The sequence below is a fragment of the Chelon labrosus genome, assembly GCF_963514085.1.
Source record: "Chelon labrosus genome assembly, chromosome: 9".
NCBI lineage: Eukaryota > Metazoa > Chordata > Actinopteri > Mugiliformes > Mugilidae > Chelon > Chelon labrosus.
In genome coordinates, this window is record NC_140359.1 from 16,706,627 (window position 1) to 16,729,508 (window position 22,882).

Below are 22,882 nucleotides of genomic sequence, written 5' to 3' on the forward strand. Positions count from 1 at the left end.
TTCTGGGAAGAACCTGACCCCACAACTGCTGGGTGGGCGGCTGCCTACCAGACTGTTAACTGGGGTTGGAGGAACCACAGTGTCAGTCATCTCATTTCCATGGATTTGACCGTGCTGGTCCACAGACGAATTTCCACTTTCAATCCCTCCCAATGAATTGGGAGCAGAGAAATCCAGTAAACTTAATTCGTCAAGTTCTGATAAGCTAGAACTCCCTGCTCTACTTTTGCCTTCATCTGCTCTCTCTCCAGAAGTTGGCAGTTCCCCTCCTGCTGACAGAGAGTGGTCACTGCTATGTAGTGGGTCAAAACTAAATAGGTCAAAGTCACTCTTGTTTCTGTGGGAGCGGTGCTTCCTCCTCTCAGGTGGCACAGGAGGGGAGAGTGATGACAACCCCAGTGGAGAGAGGCCTCTCAGGAGGCCTCCTGGTCCCACTGCTGGACCTCCAGCTGCAATGACCTCACCGACTGGACTGTCATCACTAAGGAACACTGAACTCTCTTTGGAGGACCGGCTGCTACGAATGGTGGTCATACCACTGTCAGGGCTAACTAGCTCCCCTCCAGTAATGACTCCTACATCTCCTGTGTCCTCCTCACCGTCTGCAATCACCCTATTAGAGATGAAATAACATTGTCATTATGTCAGTGTATGTCTAAAATCGAAAATCAATAACTAATCTCTGGTAATTCATTTTATACCTTGCTATTGCTACCCCATCTCCATTGCCTCCGTCGGTTCTCTCTATGTCAGAACCATCCATGTCATTGATACCAGATGATCCCTGGGAGAACTCCACGCTGCCTGCTACTCCCTCTGTGGAAGATGTCCTACTGCTGGGGTGGCAGGCTAATACAGAACTCCGTCGATCGACAAAGTCCTTGAGGAGGCCTCGGATCTCTTCCTCCAGTAGAGGAGAGGTACCGGAGAATGCAGAGGTGTTTAAAGGAATGTGGTACACTTGGAGACTCTCTCTAGTCTCCAGTTCACCAGACAGAGACCAGCTGGAAGACTCCTCCAACTCAGAGCAGATCTGCCATAAGAGACATTGTATTTTCAGAATCAGAATCAGAATCAGAATCAACTTTATTGCCAAGCATGTTGAACATACAAGGAATTTGCTTTGGTCCTACAGAAAAGACCATGTCACCATTATCTGTGCCATTTTTAGGAAAATTGGGGGCAGGAAAGAGGAGAAAAACAAGAGGAGAGAGGAGGAGAAAAAAAACAGCTCCCAGACTACACTCCTCTGGGGGAGTACAGTGTGTGACCAGGAAAAAACCTCAGCAACATAAGCACAAATGAGCACACTTTACAACATAATAAGTCAAAACAACTTGCACCGGGGGAAGGGAAAGGGGTGGAGGTGTTCCAGCGTAGACAGGCATCCCCGGCCACAGCCAACTACGGCGCAGCCCTGGGACCCCGCCTGTTGCACTGGATGGGTAAAGCTGCGAAGGCGTGGGATTGGGGCTAGGGAGGTGTATTGCATATGTGCATGTGTGTGAGTGTCCTTGTGGTGTGTGTACATAAGCCTGGAGAGTCGCTTTGTCTAGCCTCCCAGTCAGTGTCTCTGTTCGCAGGATGTCGTCGCGATAACACAGCAGGTTGCCATGGAGACGTCCCTGATTGGGTCCCAGACGAAGTCGACAATCGCAGGTGTCCGTGAAGGAAGGGAGGCAGGGATGGGACAGAGCGTCTTTTTAATATTCTTCTTGTCATAACAGATTTTTTTTTTTTTAATCATGTATTTTTTTGAAAGGTTCATTTTCAAACAGTTTGCCTTGTCTGGTTTCTAAGGATCACCTACTAAGGAGTTTTTCCACAGAGCTTTCACCCCTTCCAGTACGTTCCACAAACCTCCTGCCGTTGGTAATTTATCACTATTTATAGACCTGCACAGAGAAATACTCACGTTTCACTTATGACATAGTTGGCTGGTGATTCAGCTGATTTACCTGGTTTAAGAAATCTGTATTGTTTGAGTAGACAGCCACCTGCTGGCGGGGATGATGAACTGAATCATTGATGGACAGGAGAACCACAAGACCATCATAGCCATGGTGATGACTGAATGATTTTAGCCCATCCACATAACCATGCCAGTCCTGAAAGTGAGAAAAAAGGCAAAACATTTCTTTACAAACTTGGTAATCAACATTTTGGTTACAGCTGTATGGGAAACTTTGTTGGACCTTGCCTTTTATTGCACATTTGATTTATTTTTATTTAGTAAAGCTGAAGTGGTTTCAAGTAAGTCTTCATCTGTAGCAATGAGAGACGAAGCTGTCAAAGCGCACAGAGGGGTAGAGAGACACTTTGTGATTTATTGTTTGGAAATTAACTGTTTGCTCTTAAAACAGCCACCATGCACAGATTATGGTAATTCAGTGACACACACAATGATTGATGGATGGAAAGTTGCATTAATTAATTGTTTTGTTTGTCAAGGGAACTTGTTTTTTCTTTCTCTCTGAAATGATTAACAACAATGTTATGGCAACCATAATTTGCTACGCAGGGTTACACATAAAATGTGCAAAGTGATACTTTTGAAAACATATTTGCTTGATTAATCTCGATTTGTTGTACAACTGTTTGTTTTTAGAAGTTCTCAAAATTGTTGTTGTGCTTATTTAAGTAGAACTTCTAAACTAAAGAGATATTTAAAGTAAAACTAACAGCGGAGGTTTGACATTATGTCTAACATTCATGACCACATTTCTATTCATGTTGCCCGACTTGCCCAAATAGTCCAATGGATGTTTGAGCATGTGTTTGCTTTTTTGCAGTGTTCTTATAGTGTTTGTGTGTGGTCCTTTATACTGTTTGAGTCTAAGTGTGTGCGTGAGTGTATTTGCATGGGTCCAGTGAAAGTGATTGATGAGCGCTTCAGGCGTTGTATCTGCCCAGGCTCTGTCAATATTAACCTGTGAGGATGAGGGGGCTACAATACCCCTCCCTCTGTTCTTCCCTCCATCCCTCCATTCTGCTCTCTCTCCACAATATGGCTGCTGTCAGACTCAGGCCCATCAATCCTCACACACACACACAACTGTCACTTCACTGGCACTGCCATTTCTCAACACTGATATCCTGATGAGTGCAATGAAGCCTCCCAAGATTCGTTAAAACACACATATTCACTCACATGAGTACAAACACACAAGTAAGGGCACTTGTATCTCTAACTCTGCAGTTACACACATAAATCCACCTGCAGTCAGCAACTGTAATCTCGTTTTATGAGCAAACACGTACCAGTATGTACACATGAGATCTAGGAGAGCAATAAAGTCTTCATAATTTACAATGCAATATACACATAAATGTTCAGATGACGCTGGTACTAAAACTAAAGCTACTACCCAACTGTGTGCATGTGCACACAAAACTACACACACACGGGCAGGGAAATATAGTCAGAAAACGAGCAGAGTGCAAATCTCTGTGATAACACGCAGGGCGACAGTCTGTCTGCCATTTGGCTCTTAACTGAGTAAATTACTACTCATATTGCCTGCCCCTCCTCTTTCTCCCTCTGCCACCCCCAGATACACAGATTGCCTTTTCTTATAAATTATCAACATGTTAGACATAAAATCCACTTGCTAACTGTCTCCATGAGCCTCAGTATCTGGACACACAAACCTGTATCTCATTTGGTGAGCTTCTGGCTAGCTGAGATATCACTGACAAACTTCAGTTACCTTTTTTTAGCTTTCATTTGGACGCTCAGTCATTAAAATATATTTTACTATTGCAGACACGTTGAATATTATCCGATTTCTTTATGAGCTGTTTAATGCACGCTGTAGTTTATTCAGTCAGTTTGTCTTTCTAAGTATTCTTAGGCTCTAACATAATATAAGAGAGACTAGTGGCCGTGTGAGCTCGGCTCACTCCAACTTAAGAAAACAAGCAAACCAATGTGCCGCCAGTGAGAGAAAACATACACAGCATCCCTATGCAGCACTGCAAATGGAGAAAACCCAATGTTTCCTGGCAGGCAGTAAAAACTGATAAACATGATGTTACTAAAGTCAGTGTTGGAAAAATAGCTAAAATGTGCTGTTCATAAATGAATCATTGTTTGATTTAGATGTTATTTCGAATATTTTCAGTCAGTGGTGTGGCACTTGTTCGTGGTTGCGTTTTCAGTTTTTGCTGGAAAATCACTCTGAAAAACAGACAAAAACAGAATGACAGTGAAAGTGCTAAAACAACAGACATCTCTAAAAACTACGTTAGCGTGATTGTCTAACTTTGAATTATGGATTAATGAACTTGGAAGTGTTGCAATATGATGACTGTGACAGCAACAGAACCACTAAAAAAGGAAACTTTATTTTATCTGAAGATATTATTTAGAGCTTGGACGCGATTTGCACTGAAATGACAGTATTACCTTTCATAAAGTGTTGAATACACAAAGTATGAGCTCTGGAGCATTTACTTGTACTTCTTTCTTTATTAACTTTTCCAAAGCTGTTTTTAATGGCAAATGCTAGGAAAACTACTTATTTACTGAAGTAAATTTACCTCCTATTTATTTACTTACAGCTGATGACTAAGGTCCTTGAGGACCAGGTATAAACTTATGTGTGAACAGGAATTTAAACATACTATCTCTTCAGTATAATGTTGTCATCATTCTTGCATAAACTTCTCTTATGTTCCCTTTATCCAAACCTTCTGTGTTCTCTCCCTCACCTGCCTCCATGTTTTCCTGTCAGACTTTGCCTCTTCGTATCTTGTTCTCACAGTTTGCAGTTTCATCTTTCTCCCACACTTGGTCCCAATCCACACCCCTCACTCACACACGCGCACACACGCGCACACACACACTCCCTCCCTCTCTCATTGGTTGTCTTTGCTCCACAGGTAGCAAGTCTTTAGCGGCTGCTTGCAGTTCTCCCAACCTGCCGTCATTATGCACAATAGCCTTAGGTATAAAACTCAGGCCTCATAACTCACGCCCCGCGTGCGTAAATTCCCGTGCAAACACAGTCAAAGCAAAAACACATTTCCTGCTGTCGCCAACATCTCCGGCAAAGAATTAATCAAGCGTTCATCCATTTAGGCTCTTTGCATACCCTTTCCGTCAGAACACAGAATGCTAAGAGAGTTGCGAGTTCTTCTCAGGCGATCGTTTCGCCACCCTGATGAATCCATCAAGCGAGGTTTGATTTATACATCTGTCTGTGATCACAGCGGTACAGCTACAGTAAATGGGGTGGCAAGGAGCGAGCTGACACCACCCTGCTCAAACACACACATGCAAATGCACGCACACATGTGCAACATATACACATGCACTGCTGAACTCACACACACACATGCATGTGTTCACATACTAACAGCCATTCGCTCTTGTTCACACACTCCTGCTCACACACACGTACACAAGAGTATTAGTGCTTACAAAGTTTTGGGAGAGACAGAGGGAAAAGGGGAGGGTGGTATAAAAGTTTGCAGAGAAAGAAACCCAAATGTCTTTCTTTCTGTCTATCTCATTTGGACCTTCTCCACATGCTTCATTCACTCAGCTCTAAGTGCAGGGATTTGGGGGCCCGAGATGCAAGCACTGAGTCTATAAATGTTTTGTTTTGTTTATTTGTTTGCCCTCAAAGCCCAAGGAAGCCACAGGGGGAGGATGAAAATGGAGGAGAAGAGAGAATCAGAAGGTTCTTTCTTCAAAAAGATGAAGAAAGAGCAAGATACTGAAGATAGAGATAATGACTGCCTTGTGCATCAGTTTTCCAAACTTGTTTAAATGAATACCATACACATTTGTAGATGAAACAAACAATATCCTGTGTGTTGCAGCCAAACAAAATTAAATCTAAATATTTCATGGGTCACATTAAGGCAGTATCAGAATCCCGTAAATGTGTTTATACCATGAGTGTAGTATATGCGAAGCCTCAACGTAACAGTGAGTTAGAAAATAGCATCAACGAATCCCAGGCAGCTGTCAATAGACTATAAAAGTAGTATTGGAATATTTGATAATAATAATAATATATTTGGAGTACTGCCACACAGTTTAACATGTCCACAGCAGTATGTGCTTTATGAATCGCTGCGGAACAAGAAAGAAAGAAGCAGAAACTCAGAGAGTAATAAAAAAGAGAGGGATAAAGGGGAGGGGGCACCCTGGCTTCCTGGTCTTCAATCTTAGTCCCTGGGAGGCCCACCCTGCACCTGCTGTCTCCTAGTGCCTCTCATCAGAAAGGCATTTACTGAGTGCCGTGGCTGCGGGCCCCTTCATTAGCAAGCATAATTATTTGTGCAAGTGGCGTAGGGCAAAACTGGCCCTGCATAAACAAACAGAAGGGCCAGAGGACTGTGAACAAACAACGCATTAGAGACAATCAACGTCGCCAAAAAGAAACCTAAAGCATAATTCAGATGGAGAGATGGACACAAGAAGACTTTGAATGAAAAGACCAAAAATAAATCTGCCTCAACAACACAAAACACCAAATCAGAGAACAGAGAAAATAAGTAAACAAGATCCAAAATAATGTTGTATGCATTATTGTATTAGCACATGTTGGACTCTAGCATTGGGGACAATGCTTCTCTGCTCTTTGCAGGTGATGTGTTTCTGTTACCGTCATCAGACCGCGGCTTTCAGGACACACCGAGAGGGATTACAGTCAAGTGTGATGCAGCTGGGATGAGAGGCAGCATTTCCAAGTCTGTTGACAGACGGTGGATTGCATCCTCCAGGATTGTGAGTGGGCTTGCACCCCAAATGAAGGTCTTCCTCACGAAAATGGAGCGAAAGATTAACAGATGGATTGTTGAAGCATCAGTAGTAATGCACTGAAAATAGAACTGTGCCGAAAGATAAAGTTACTTTCCGGCACTCATCTATTGCCATGAGCTTCGGAGAGTAACCGAAAGAATGACACTAGCAGCCTAAATGAACTTCCTCTGTTGAGGCTCAGGCTTGAAACAGGATAAGGAGGTCAAACATCTGGAGGTTTTCCAGGTTTTTACAGGCACATCCACCTAGAATGAGACGCATAACATGAGGGAGACATCATATATCTCTTTTGGATTGGGACCACCTTGGGATCCCCCAAGAGGAGTGGCAAAACTTTGCTGGTGAGATGGACAAACTTGCTCAACCTGCTGCCACTGGAACACGGCTGAGTGTAAGTGGGAGAAAATGGATGGATGGATATACTGAGATGTGTACAATCACAAACACACACAGTCACATTTGGCCATGCTCACACAGACCAAAAGATGATTGATTTTGTTTACAATGCAGAGAAAACAAACATCATTAAAATTATTATTGTCTTGTTGGAACACTGGATTAGTGTGTGTTTATGGGAGAGGTCAAAATGCCCCTCTCTACTATCTCGTGTACAGATAGCAGAGGAAACAGTTTGAAAAGGAGAACACACAAAGAACCATAAAACATACTGTAGCACTTAGATGTCCATATTAACACAAGCTAAAAACACATTATTCACATATTCAAAGCTGTGTCTGTGTGGCTGTGGGCTCCTGTCCTTCCCACAGTTCATCAACTCCACAGCATGACAACGCTTCATCCGACCGAAGCTTCATCTGCCAGCGCTAATTTTCTGAGCTGTGAAAAACTGAAACACACACTTACTGGCATGCAGTGTAGGGCCATCATGGCCAGCAAAGCCTTCTCTGCTGGCCTACACGTTATCAAAATCACTGACTTACATTTTAATATTTTCCCATTTATCTTATTAAATTATTGCCTATTCTTTTCATTTTATGGCTTAGGTTTATTTATACAGTCGGTCTCTCAGCTGCAGTGCTTGTGGTAGTGTAACTTTGCATTAGAGCTTTTATCCAATCATATTTCAGCCATCATGTGTTGGAGTCAAATAAATCTATCTGGGCCTTCAAAAATTGCAGACGGCTGAAGCTTGAAACACATCGTAATGACGCTGTTTCTTTAACCAATCACATTTCAAGTTCGTATTGTCAGGCATTCTCTGTAGTCTATGGTAGCATACGTGCGCGCTGCACAATAATAATAATAATAATAATAATAATAATAAATTTTATTTATAAAGCACTTTACATCAAATATCTCAAAGTGCTACAGGTTAAAAAGAAGAAGAAAAGTTAAAAAATAAATAAATAAAAAAAAAACGTTAACGTTTTGAACCCACAATGGCAGAAGGAGGAGAGGCTATTGATTTGGTTGCAGATCTTCTTAGAAAGTAATTTTCACAGCGGACTTTGATGGAGAAGTTGGATATTGTGAGGAAAGGCCGCCCAACCCCTGAGGTAGCTAGCCTGACCCAGCCCAGGAAAGGCTACTATGAGCTAACCTTGGTTGACAGGCTCCGAGGAGAACTCTAAATTGTTTCTCAAGTTCTGGTGATTAAAATTAATTATATTTACATATTTTATGAATATTTTCTGCCATTTTATTGGGTCGACATTGATGCTTCTGCTGGATTCGACGTATGTGGCGCTGGTGCACAGCTGGGGCTGCAGTGAGTGAGAGGAGACTTTTTGAATTGTTCTAAGTGAGTTTCTTGGTTTAGTAATGACATTCATCTCGCTATATGAGATACCCGTCTACGATGCAACGTCCTATTTTAGGATAATGCATGGCCCGCCACTGCTGGCATGAATATGTGGTTTACCAATTTACCAATTCTACACAAAAACTTTTCCTATGAGCAAGAAAAGTTTGCTTGTACTAATTTAGCACCGAGCTCTCATGCCTTCACCATCTTCAGGTGATGCTGCACAGCAGCTATGGGTCCTTGGGCTCTCGACCCATGATGGTTCCTGTACAAGCTGATACAATGCTGCTACTGCAGGTCATTCATGCTTTAATAATAAATGCAGCTGATAAGGACTACATATGCAGAGCCAATTGTAAAGTACTGTTTGTGAGCTACAGTAAAAGTCAAAGTATTCATACAACAAATAAAACACAGACTGTGTCAGATATACTGAACACAACTGTATTTGCAATAACCAATAAGGCAAAGCTGACACGATTGCATATCAAATATGTTGCTCACTGCTTTTACAGATTTATCTCCACTGGGCCAATTATATGCAATATGACACATTCAGTAAATCGGTTTTAATATGGTGAATTACCAAAAACATTGCATTGCGTCACATGAATATTCATGTATTTTTTTGCTCTTGTGCATAATTAGATACTTCTTTGTGATAGTTACAGTTATATTTTGTGTTGTTGTAGCACGGAAATATTGTTTGAGAAACGTCTTAACAGTTTCAACTGTAGCGAAGGAAACTCATCTTATTTGCACTTCCATAGTAGAGGAGCACCCAGACTGACTAATGTATGTTTGTACAGTATACAAAAAATACATTAGTCAGTCTATATAATGTGTCCATATCGTTACACCACACCCCACAAGCTTCTTCTTCTGCTAACTAGGCAATCACTGCCATTTTTTTTTAGCCCAAAATCGAACTCTTTCCGCTTTATCTGCTGCCAAGCGCACACACACACACAAAGAGACACACTTTGACAAACGCATAGCACATAAACCATTATAGACTAATTGAATCTAATTTATTTAGTTTTCTGGAAAGAATCATTTAAGGCAGAACTTCCCTAAGACCCCTCAATAAATGACTCTCATACCGTTTTACTCTCTTTTCAAACACAATTAAAAAATAATATATAAATATATACACACTGCAAATGACATGCATATAAGGAGTTCATTTTGGAGCCCGATCTCAGGTCATTAGTAACCCACCATGACGCTGTGGAGTTGGGGTCCGCTGGCGACACGCAGGCCCCTGGCCATTTATTCTATATTAAGTCTTTAATGGGCCCTCTCTCTCTCTTTCTCTTTCTCTCTCTCTCTTTCTCTCTCTCTCTCTCCTCTCTCTCTCTTTCTAAATCTCTCTCTCTCACTCACTCCTGACACACAGCATGTAGGCACAGCGCTGGTAAAATATGCACAGAAAGTCCAGTGCGCACACACAGACAAAGCCATTCAAATGAATGGTTATTTATTCGCTAAACGAGGATCTGGGTGTTTAATGTTCCTTGGACGTTAGGTAGTTTTCTGGGGGAGGCAGAGCCATACCCCTACGGCTACAGACATCATTTATTTTACACATAGCCTAATACCGCACGCTAGGCAGCCGCTGAGAAAAATGGGCTTTGGGAGTGAGAAGGAGATATAAAAGAAATAATGAATGATTTTTTGGGGGGAGGAGGGGGCGGTTTTGGGTTGGGTGGGGTGAACACATTAGAGGTTTTAGCAGGGAGAGAACGGAAGGGGTATACTTAAAGGCTTAAAGCACCCCGTTTGTGTGTGTACGTGTGATTGCAAATGTGAAGAGGAAGAACAAGAGAACGACAGAGACGGAAAGAGAAGTCAGCACCAACATTACACAAATGTGTGCGTGTCAGGTTTTTGGATATCAGTGGGGAAGGCAGGTGATACATGATTGTGTGCGAGGCTCTCGGGCCTCCATCTACATCTCATCCAAATGCAGAACGTCGGAGGGGCTCCTCTACTACACAACTTGACACAGCGCAGGTCTGATGTATAGGATATATTAAAGCCATCAAAAGTTTTTGAAAAATGAATTACGGTATCCTCCTTTGTTTGCAAAAGTTTTTCTCTCTTCCATCTGTCTTTTAAAAGACAAGTGGACAGCATTGCATCGCAGTATAATCAATGTGATGCAGTCAAGTTAATGGAAGTAATAATTGCATTAATAAACCAATATTTCTTGGTTAAATAAGTATGAACTTTGGATTCTGAAACATCAAATACACATATGTATATAGTTATATTATTTGCTGGGTGAAATTAATACTTTCTATTTAGTTACCATTTAGTGGTTGCATAAAGCAGACCCACTGAAGACGAGACGTAAAACGGATGAAACTCTACCTCCTTATCTGTGGTCAGTGAAGTGAGTGCTATGGTCATCTCTCCATCAGAAAACTCCTTCAGCTCCACGGTCAGCCGCTGCATCAAGTCTACATCCAGTCAGCACACACACAAACAGACTGACGGTTATATGAAACACACAAAAGGATACAAAACAGTTTCACAACAGACAGAAGAAAAACACAAGCATGAATGTCCTCTCCAGAAGTGAAAGGCAACTGAAAGGAAGTTGCAGTACTACTTTTTTGGTACAAAGGGATTAGACTGATCTTTACTGTTTATACTTTACTTTTACTCGCAGAAATAAAAAATTATATTAAACAAGGGTGGTTAACGTGTCCACTTTTTGATTAATGTCCTGTGTGGTCTAATTAGACCTGTTTATTCGTACTGCATACACAAACTGTGTTGATTGACAGCTCCTTCACCTCCTGTTAGCTTTGTTGCGAGATTAATTGAAGAGATTTTATTGTTGCTAGTTTTTAAGTTTCATGACATTATATAATTCCCAGCATAGCTCAAATTCCCTGACTAGAAATTAGATTAGACTATAACTGTTTTCTCCCCTGTCTGATATATAGTTTTTTTTTGTGCATCGAAAACATCTGTAAAAATCACACCACACCACAGGGAGTTACTCCGCTTGCACACACTCCAAGCAGTTGACCAAAAACAACAAAGTGAGGGGGCTTAAAGAGGTAGACATGTTTCAGAAATAGGGTGGAAAAAGATACTGTACAAATGTTAAGAGCAAGAAAACTAATGTGAGCTTTGAACCCACAAAATACAAATATGAATTTGTACATGAGTATAATACAGGCTCTTTGACTGAGTGGTCAGGCCAGTGGGTTAGCAGTGCTCTACCATGGACCGAGCATATTTCTGCCATGTCAGAGCAGAGGTAATTAACTCAAACAATGGCTCCATTCCAGGATTCCTTCACGCTTTGCCTTTACTTAAATCGCTAGGTATATTTGTTACAAAGTTAGATGAACTGAATGGCAAAACTAATGTTATCTGGCTGGTCCATACAGGTTGGAGAGTAAAGGCTCATTTAAGGTACTGCGGGACATAGACGCCATAACCTTTACACATAGCCTACGCCTGTGTGAGCCATTTATACTTGTGTACTCATCAGTCTGGCTTGCTCTGTAACAACGCCATCAAAACGCTAGTCGGCGCTGCGTCTTTTCTGCCAGTGGGGTTCATTTTTGTTTCTACTTCCTGCTTCACTTTCAACAATGGCGACTCAAACTTTCGCTCTGAGCCTCCTCAGTTAATTTTCCCTCGATGCGGTAAATTTTTACTGATCCAAAACAATCAATTTGGAAAATGCGGAGATGGAGAACCAGCCGGAAATACTAAAGCGAAAACACGCTACTACCAAGTGGACCAATCACAACTCTTGCGGGCTGCGTCGCCGCAGCGCGTAGTTACATTTCTGGGGAGGTGCACGTCAGCTACAGTGCTAGGGTCTGCGTAGGGTCTGGGCTGCAGAAGTCTAAACCGCCTATTAGGGAGCTTGTCATATCTGGATAGAGACAACAGACTCACTGGATTTCAGATAGTATGAAATATGACCCATCCAGTTTATTCCAGTGGCCTTGTAGATCTCTTGTAGGCCAACTACTACACTTAATATTATGTGAGTGCACATAAGATGCACGGATGGATGGATGTAAAGGTTGACCAGGTGGGATTAATATTTTCTGGGTTTCGATTTCTTAATATATGTATGCTTTAATTGTTTGTAGTCATGTCAGATGCACACTGAGGGAAATTCCTAACAAATTACCTGTACGGCAATAAAGAGTTCAACTAATACAACCGCCCCGCGTGTTTAGACACACACCTTGCAGCTTCGATTCATCGTGTTGACCAACAGTGACGTCACTCCATCGCTCCATTGATCTCACAAGCTCCTCCAGCTGTGCTGACCGGCGGCCGTGTTTCACCCACAAAGCTTCCCTTTGCAATCGCAAGGCCTCTGTACAGACACAAATACACGGAGGTGCAATCAATATGTACATTCTGGCTTTTGTTCATGAGATTGTGTATCTTCAGAGTTTCAATTAAAAGCACATCGTGGCGATTTCTAAAGGGTTGTTGTTGAATTTCTGCCTTTCAGAAATCAGCTTACAAACCTGACCTTCGCGTGTAGGAAAAATAATCTGCACTACAACACACTTTGGTCTCATGCCAAGAAGAGCACATATTGTCTCAAGATATAGTATCACATCTCCAGATTTTACTTTGTTTGCCTTTTTACAATGAAATTGTACCTTTTTAGTCAAGTGCACTTGAGGCCATGCTATGTTATCCTTGAAAACCTTGAAACTGCCAATACTGATCAATAAAAGCTATTAATTACAGTTAGTGAGCTGGACTTAATTAAACTAGACATACACTGTCTGTTGTCACACTTTTAACTAGTATTTGTTATTGAACACATGGTTATGTGCCTGTTTTTGTAAATTCAACTTCAGATTAGACTTTATACACTCTGTACACACAGCAATCACAGAGGCACCAGAGCAGAGGTGAATCATTCACTTCTAATGAAAGGCAATAGTGACATTTGGGACTATGAATTTGTGATTGTGATTAAATATTTATACGAATAAATGTATCAGAATATTTCCCATTGGTCTTCTTTCCATTTATTGGATACACAAAGATATTTTGTTTAGAAAAATGTAAAAATTATTACCCTTTTGTGACTTCTCAGTCCCTGAATAATGGAAATATTTACATGCTAAAATCACAGATTTCACATCCTCTTAACAACAGGAGTCTCTCACACAATGTGAGGCCTCTGTAAATCCAGTTATAGGAATGAGAGGATATCAGTAAATCAAATTATATTAGAAAAAGCCATAAATAGCTAATGGGTATATAAGATAAAAAGTACTCCATAACCTCTTGTAACGTTGTTCTTTGCACAGACCTGATGAAGTTTAGAAATAGAGTTGAGCTACTGGCCTGTTTAGGAATCAATGAACTTGAAAATGCACTGTCCAAAGAACTCTCACGAAGAAATATGAGAAGTGGGCTGTTCACAGTATAGTACATCGTTCTCCTGCTCTATTCCTTTCTGTCTCTGCACTTCACTTTTCTCCTCTCACTTTCCTGTTCATCTTCATTGATCTTAAATCACTTTTCCTCTGTCTCTCTATTCTGTCTGTAAATCACAGTGTAAGAAGCAAAGAGGAAAAAGGCACCAGAGGACTAGCGAACGGATTGTTGAGACAAACCTTCACAAATTTGGAGTTTGACCGGCTGGAGATTATGCACACACATACAGCACATGTGTTTTATGTCAAAGATTTTTAAGTAAAGCTGATTCTGTGGTATGGCTATGTAGTTTTACATCTAGTACATACAGCACACACGTATCGGTACACAGTTTTTGTTGTTTTGCCATCTCCCCTTTTTAGCATTTTTATTATTGACTTTCTTGTTGCTACTTTCAAACAGTCACCAATTTGGCTCTGTTTTCTTTCTTCTCCCATTATAGTGTAAAACTACACCTCCCTGGCTAAAGAGAAATGACAGACTAACTTAAAAAAAAAAAAAAAAAAAGTCACATTATGGGACTTTGTGTGTCTTTCTGAGCTCTTCCTTACTCACATTCACCACCCCTCATCTCTCTCTTTCTCCATCTCTCCTGGTGGGTGTTAAGCGAGTCATGTCAGGGGATTTGTGTGTGTCCTCCTTCATCGCCCCATTACTCCCCCTGGGGGGGCGCCTGCGCCTCCCTCACCTCCAAGAATCTCCCCCAGCGCTGCTCTGATGTGCTCCGCTGCCTCTTGAAGAATCTCTCTGGTGACTGTCGTCACGGCGGACAATGCCCCATCATCCCCTGCGTCCCGCTGCCCATCGTGATGGACCACTTGCAGTATGCTGGACTCCAAAGTGCGGTACTCAGAGCTAGGAGAGGGAGGGAGAAGATGGGGTAAAGGAGATGTGGATGGCTGCTGGGGAAGGAGAGATGATTGTGGGGCATTTGCATAAATACAACTCTCCTTTGGGTCATAAGGGATGAACACACACAGGCCTGAGATCTACAGCCAAACAATCTCATTTTCACATCAACAAATAAGTCTTCTCAGCCAAAACCCAGAGCGCCTGTATATATTTGCGATTTGCATGTGCGTATGTGTGTGTGCTCAAGTACTGTCTGTACACAGTACTTTTAGGTAACATTTTAATAACTTCCCTGATGTCTCATCTATAAAGAAGTTAAACATTAGCTAAAGTTTTCTACAAACTGACCTGGGTCCCGTGGTCTGGACGTGATTTGCATAATGTGTTCACCTGTCTAGAAGCCCGTCTCTCAGCAGTGTGAGTGTGAGCCTTCCGGTGTGGTGAAGCTCCACGAGATCTACGTCCTCCCTCCAAAGGAGCGAGCTCTCAGAAATTTTCACACTCCGCAGATACTCCACAGTCTCCTCGGGTAACACAGTGTCACATCGCTGGCTGCACAGCACCGGCACACACGCCCCACCTGACGGCTCCTTCTGGAGCACACAGAGACCCACACAGCACATGGAAGGCATGGCATTTTAATGATACAAAAAGTAATTAGATACAAAATATAAAAAATTCAATCCAGTAAGTTAAGAACATGTTGCAAACTCAAGTGCGCCAAATCAGAGAAATTCTGTTACTTTTATATAATATTTAAATAATGTTCTGATCACATATTTTTCTAACATATATACGATAAGATGCCAGACAATTTAATAATAATAATAATAATATAAAGTTTTATCACTGCTGTAAAACTATCTTACACACAGAGACAGAACATGAAGTTGATCAAACTGAGCTTCATTGGAGCAAATGAATGTCTACAGTAAATTAAAAGTCACTTTCATAGTGCACCATTTTAGCCTAACTTGATGCATTTTGTTGTACATATAAGGGACATGTGGACTTTTTCCATCACCATTTGCCATTTACATTTGCTTATATAGGCCTTATATTCTTGAGTATTTCCATAAAAACAGGGGTTTACAGGTCAAACAGCCGGAAAAAAAAATCACAACAGTGTTCCTAGTTTTGAGCGAAATATTAGGGACAGTGGCAGAATTTATCTCTGTACATGACACAATAACACAAATCAAACCATAATATCTAAGGTTTGTTAACCCAGCAGCCATAAAAGTATACTCTTTACTTTGCATACTGAATAATGTTGATGACTTAGCGTGTCATCAATGGACACTGTTCTCCCGAAAAGCAAAGGAAAAGGAGGAGCTTGAAAATAACTAAATAACTTATGAATGGTGGTGGGACAGCTTCAGAAAAAAATTATTGCATTTAAGGAAAGATGTTTTGATGTCTTTTTGGAAAACTGGTGAACGACTGGTTTGATGCTGCGTGAAATTGATATTTTCACAAACATGCACAATTCACGTTACCTGGCTGAGGTGAAGTGCTAAGCACAGTGTTGCAGCCACAGTGTCAACATCCGGCTCTGGTCCACCTAAAACAGCATGAATGGGACCCTCCGATACATCTGCCTGAAAATACACACACAAAGAGACAAGGTTTTAATTTCTAAACATACTTGGAGCGACATCATTGTGTGATGCCTAGTCTCTGTTTCTCAACATTGAACACAAATCTGATAGTACCGAACATTTATTGTTTGATCTGATAGCTGATATACAATACGTAATGTACCAGTACAACCTCACTGAGCCGGCATGACTGCGTTAGATGACTGCAGCATTTTCAAACGGGCGTTATGCATTAATAATGAAATCATGTTGCTGCAAGGTTTAGCTCATAAATATAATGCGCTACAGTCCACGTGCCAAAACCAGTTACAGCAACAAACGCAACAGTCTAAATTAGTGAGAGGAACTTTTTCACTCATAACGGTTTATTGGAGGAGTGATGACTTCCATTAATTTCAGTAAACAATGACGACAAACACTCCTCATTTAGGTTAAGTGGACATTAATGACAGCTCCATTACAGAGATTAAACATCTATCTCCGGGTGAAAAAAGGCAGAAAATTGTGTTTCTCCCTTCATTTGTTTGCTGCAAACTCTTAGTAGTAAATTGTAATATAATAGTTATTTAATGGAACCCTTCCTGAAATGCATAACCTGATTCCATTCACTTTATTTTGTGGCAATGTAAAATAAATAAATAAATAATTAAAAAAAGTTATAAAATGCTTCCACCGTGATCTTTTTGTCTAACTGCATTTACTGAAATTAAATAATATACACACTGTCTTTTGTAATATTGCACAAAGTCACCTGCAGCAGTCCAAAGCCTGGGTGTCCTCTCTCTGTCAATCTCGAATATTTTATCTAAAACAGACGAGCTGAATCACCAATAGTACACGGCCGGCCTGCAGCCTGCTCCATTAATCACAAAGCAATATGTGGATACAATGAATATCACGTCTATCAGTAGCTCATCTTAATGGGATTGTTTGATGGGAGGGAATGGAGCAGGAAGGGGAAAGCAGCTTTGCAGCGCCAACGACTTGCAGGAAGACTTGTTTATTCATGCTCCACGGCTGAATCCACCACGTAACGCAAAGCACCAGCATTGCAGCCACAATGTCCTTTAAGCGTCACACCTGCTTCCTGTATCAGAAAAGACACCTTTGCATCTAAAAACTGGGATGGAAGCTGTATTTTTAGGCAGATTTCAATGCTCTACAAGTCAACGGCTGTCCTGAAAGTGGCAAATTAGTGCACAGACTTATGGTCTGCTTTAGAAAATGGCCAGCATAATGTAAGTGTATACTTAATGGGCTTTAACATTCAAGGCACGGTGTTGCACTACGCATTGCTTAATGATTTATTTTATTTTTTTTACTTTAATGTAACTCTGTGCTCCTGCTTTCTTTAACATCACCCTGGACAACACTTAGCAAATTTGTTGACATATCAAATATATAATGGGGTCAATTTAATGGAGCTTAATGCCACAGCTAGATTAACTAAGCATTGGTAATAATGCATAAGGAAAGGAGCCAGCGTCTTGTTGCTGTTCATAGAGCCTCGCCATAGAGGCCCAGATGGATAAATGAAATGAGGGGTGAAGAGCTGAGAGACCAAAGCACAGAGAGGGAGGGCAGGAAAAAGGGTTAGAGGCTGTTGATTAGATGGAGAATGAGAAAGGAGGAGTGTGGCGAGATTGGAGGAAGGAGACCAAGGAGTCTAAAGAGGCTTATAAGGAAGTGGGGCTGAAATATAGACGGTATGTCAGACATGTAGAAGAGGTGTGTGGGGGGAAAAAAGGTGATACTGAGAAGAAGGAGGAGGAGGAAGAAGAAGGAGGATTAAAGTAAGCAGAAGAGAAGATGCTAAAAGATGGGGGAAGAGGACGCCATGAAGACAAACTGAAGCGAGGAATGAACAGAGGACAGGCAGCCAGTTCCTTCATAGGAGGGAGAGAGAGGGAGAATAAATCAATAGCCAGAGAAAAGGAAGCGATGCATTAGCAGGAGAAAAGGGCAGTGTCTGTGCCACTGCAATGGGAGAACACTGGTGTGTGTTTGTGCATGTGTGCATGTGCATGTATAGGCCATCTGATATCTTTCAATCTGTACTCTGTCTCCCTGAGCTCCATCTCCATGTCCTATTAAACTCCTCTCATTTTGGCCGTTATGGTTTGGAAAATAAAGTACAAATTAGCATATTTATAAGCACAGTAGATGCTCCTTCTTTAAACAACGTGAAACAATTCAACACAACCATTTAATGTATTCTGAAACGAAGCGAAGGTTTACACTTATGGTTTTGCGGAGATCGGAGCAACAGATCCCTCACTGGGCTGACGTCTCTATTAATTAGATCTACAGGGGACACGTTTTTTCACCTGAACTACATGTCCGTGGAGGAAACTGAAACCCAGAGGAATCCTTCTTAATGCAGAAAGAAGATAAAAGGGCTGGCTGAGAATGGGATGCAGTGTCTTCCTGCTGTGTGGTCCTTGCCACCGTGCCACAAAGCCATTATTTACACAAATGTGTACATACAATACATTTCCTAGCAATCTATCTTTTAGTAGCAGTGTGCCCTGGAGTATAATCTAACTCAGAGTTTTGTTATCCCAGAAGAAAATAGTGATATTTATGTGAAATGACCACAACACTCCTCAAATGTTTAAGCCTTATTGAATCAGTCAATCAATCAATCAATCAAAGATGCTATATGCTGAAACAAGCTGCAGATTTTTTAAATTTCCATTTTAGTTTGGTCATTAAAAAAAAAAAAACACATTTTAGGTGATTGCAGGCTCAAAGCCAACCTTCATTTTTGAATCAGTGCCCAGAAAACACTGAAGCCAGCGTTTTCTGTCTCACCAGTTATGTGAGGCTGTGTAAATGTATAAAAAATGAACCGTAACAAATGTTAGCGCACCCTGGACACACATATAGAGTTTAAAATGGCTCTCCAAGTAGTCTTAAAATCCAACTTTAAGGCTGTGTATGTGTGTTTGCGTGCAGACTGGGAAGGTCAGATACTGGAAGTACACTAAGCAGATTGCTTCAGCTCTATGCCAAAAGAAAAAACAAGAGTGGAGGAGCAGAGATGTGGAGCTATCCAGAGAAACTGAGTGAGAAGGAAAGATGGGCTCAGTAAGTACTCAGAGCCAGGCCAATTAGAGGTATGGGTGTTCTGGATCGAGGCCATCCAGAGAGTGGGGAGGGAAGGAGACACAAGGAGAATGACAGAGAGTGGTCAGCAAAAGAGCGAATCATTCAAGTGAATATTGGAAAGCTAGGAGAGAGATAAAGTGCGCCCATGTGCACGCGCGCGTGTGTGTGTGTACGCATGAGTGGGAAATGGCTGTTAATCATGACATGTGTCACACTTTATCTGAAACCTCCATGACACTCATCAGTTGGCCCCCTTATCACTCAATTACCCCGCTGTGCTCTGATCTGCAGATTTCCCTCTCGGATCTTTTCTTCTTCATCTTCTTCGAAGCTTTCCTTATGTTTATGTGAAGTACAGCCCAGACAAAAAGCTCTTCATCTCCTTAAAATTTCATAGCGGTCAGGCTGTTCAAATGCAGTTTTGTACTGTGCTGTACTAACAGATATATGTTTGGATAAATAAGCTAAATATTCTGAATTCTGTAGCATGGATGCAAATATAATGCAAGCCTGCATGTTGGGTTGTATCAACAATGCATGACAACTATAAGTATCTAAATGGTCGGGAAATGTACAGACTTGACCTCTTGTGAAATATTTATTCCAATCATGATGTGCATCACAGAGTTCAGACAATATCTGAATATTATCTTACACTGTGTGACAAATACAACATTTTTATACGCTGATGCAAACTGTATGATTTGACTGAAAGCTACTAAATGGAATATAGTACACATTAGTTAGCTTGTCCCTGTTCTATTTGAACAATAAGAGAAAAAATAGCAATCACGTGTGTGGCCATATAAAACTTTTGTGTAATTTATTGTCATGCTTTAGGTGATTGTAATTTTCAAGCCAGCTTTCATTTTTTTTAATCAGAAGTGCTTAGAAAACACTGAAACTGAAGCCAAGTTAGACTTTTCTGTGATGCTCTAAACACTTGCAGAAATTAATAGTAACAAATATGAGCGCACCCTAGACACACACATAGAGTTTAAAAGGACTCTCCAAGTACTATGTGCTATTCCCAAGTGAATAAACGTTCATCGTCTCTTCTTGTGTATGTGTAACACAGCGTTAAGCTCAGCCAAAATACAACGGCCTAAAAATGCAGCAGATCTCACATCAACTGGAAACAAACACATGTGCCGGGGGTAAGGCCTATGTTGACACCCTTCCATGAGACAACGTCATGCACTATAAATGTGTTCATGTCATTTAAGAAGCACATGTAGAAAGAGCAGCTTACAGGGGCCCATGACCTCAAGGCATGTGCACAACCCATGAAAGGCTCCCCTCGTGTGAACGTTTGTGCAAGGGTTACACTGCTAAATGTACACAAGCAAAATGCATACTTAGTACACACAAATGGAAAAAGAATACGGCGTAAAGACACTGCTCCACAGCGGCTTTACTGTCATCTAGTCTATGTGAATTAGGTTATTTAGTATTTGCATGAGGCTTTTTTGAATGTGTGAACAGATATCCATTCCTGGATCAAATGCAAATTGTGAGTCAGTATCTGCAGAGCAGTCAGATAGCAGGGAAGGACAGCCTCTGGCTAAACTTGTTGATGTCACGCCTCCCCCTCATTAGAAATTAGCTCCCATTCAAATCCACACACTGATGTTCCTGTCAACACAACGTGTTTATTGTATGGGACAAAACACGCCTTTCTCTCCCCTGTGCTGTCGTATTGGCGATCTACAGGTGCTTGGGGGACCGAAGGGACGTGAGAGGCTTTCACCGTGCGCTTTTTCAGCAACAGGAACGCAGCCTGTAGCACAGCAGTAGCAGCTTTCCCCGTCATGGTCTCATTCATTATACCCACAACCTGGTGTTAACGCCGCTGACGGCGCTTTAACTCACCCCGAGTCTGCCCTGGACCCTCCGCAGATACTCTTCCATGTCGGCCTGCGTCGCTACGGCACTGCTGCAGATCTCTCCATAGACCAAGTTTCGGCAATAAGGTTGCTGATATGTGGGTGTTTTTTTTTTTCTCTCTCCCTGTCTTCGCTTCCGAGTCCCCCGCTGCGCTCGCACACTGCAGCACTCTCTGCTGCTGCTGTGAGCCGTCGGTCCTCCCCTTTCTCAACGGGGTGAACCCACAACACCGAGCAGTGGGTGTGACGGTAGGAAGAGGAGATCCGACGGAGGCGCGCTCCGTGATTCAACCGCGCTCGCCGCTGTAGGAAGCCAGCCCCCTCCTCCCCACCACCTCATCTACCCCCCACCCCCCCATACACATTACGCATCCTTATCCCATCGCGTACCTTGTCGCAGCGCCTACCAGTGGTAACGTACGCTGAATGTAGTGAATGATGAATAGTAGCGCACCAGCATCACGTACTAGGCATTTTCATAGCCGGTGGCTTTTGTGTTGGTTCCAGCACCTTCACACCGATGCACTGATAGAAATGCCGCAGTATAATCAAGGAGCAGGGCCATACCTATCTGGTACGTGAGGGTTGCGACAGGAAGCACTTTAATTAATCTGAAAGATGGTCCTGAGAGATGGTCTCTCTCTTTCTCTCTCTCTGTCTCACACACACACAGTCCTGTTTCTATCTTTGTGAGTACCTTCCATTGACATACAGAATGACATAATGCATTCCCTGACCCTTACCCTCTACCTAACCTTTTGTCCAGCACAAAGGGCACACAGACACGGTCAATCCTGAAACTTTAATCTTGCAATAGGCTATCTATATATAAATTTATCCATCTATTAAATCTATGGATTAAGTAGCTTTTCCATCCTACTATCCTAAATATCACTCAGGCCTCTGTGAGACATTTAGTTTCTCATAATTAGACTGAACAATACAAATGTTGTGAAATAAAAAAAAATAAAATAAACACATGATTATGAGTAGGGCGCTAGACCGATGTCTAATCTACCCGCTGACAGAACAGAAATGGAATAATAATGACTTCATAAAGTGGATGCACATGTGTGTCCTCATGTATGTGGCCTTTGGCTCAAAACCACATTTGCTGCAGTCCACGAAAGAATAACTCTTTTGGTTCATTGGCCAACAGAGCAGCTCCATGAACACCACTGTTTACCATTTGTGGTCAAAGCTGTGATATTCTGGTGTAAATGTTAGTGCACTGTCGCAGCACAATGCCTAAAGGTCTCCTGAGAGTTCCAAGTCCGACCTAATCGACATGAATCCCAGCCAATCTTTTAAAAAAACAAACTCTTCCTGATTATTTAGTGAGTAATGCAAAGTGATGGACCAAGTGTTAATACATATCCAAAATGGGGCTTTTTATTCAGTTCAGAATTAAATTTGATAAGCTTTAACTTGTTAAATT

The 22,882-nt window shown here is 41.7% G+C and overlaps 1 protein-coding gene across 1 annotated transcript; it reads right to left on the minus strand.

Annotated features, from left to right (window-relative positions):
• Nucleotides 1-1,545: 1,545 nt before the first annotated feature.
• On the minus strand, nucleotides 1,546-15,651 carry LOC311492467 (protein prune homolog 2-like). Its single transcript, XM_084550759.1, has 5 exons — nucleotides 15,237-15,651; nucleotides 14,683-14,849; nucleotides 12,772-12,906; nucleotides 10,920-11,008; nucleotides 1,546-2,108 (listed from the first exon to the last, which is right to left on the minus strand). The coding sequence occupies exons 1-5, from the start codon at nucleotides 15,476-15,478 to the stop codon at nucleotides 1,923-1,925; spliced, it is 819 nt and encodes a 272-aa protein (XP_084406885.1). The 5' UTR covers nucleotides 15,479-15,651; the 3' UTR covers nucleotides 1,546-1,922.
• Between the last annotated feature and the right edge of the window lie 7,231 nt (nucleotides 15,652-22,882).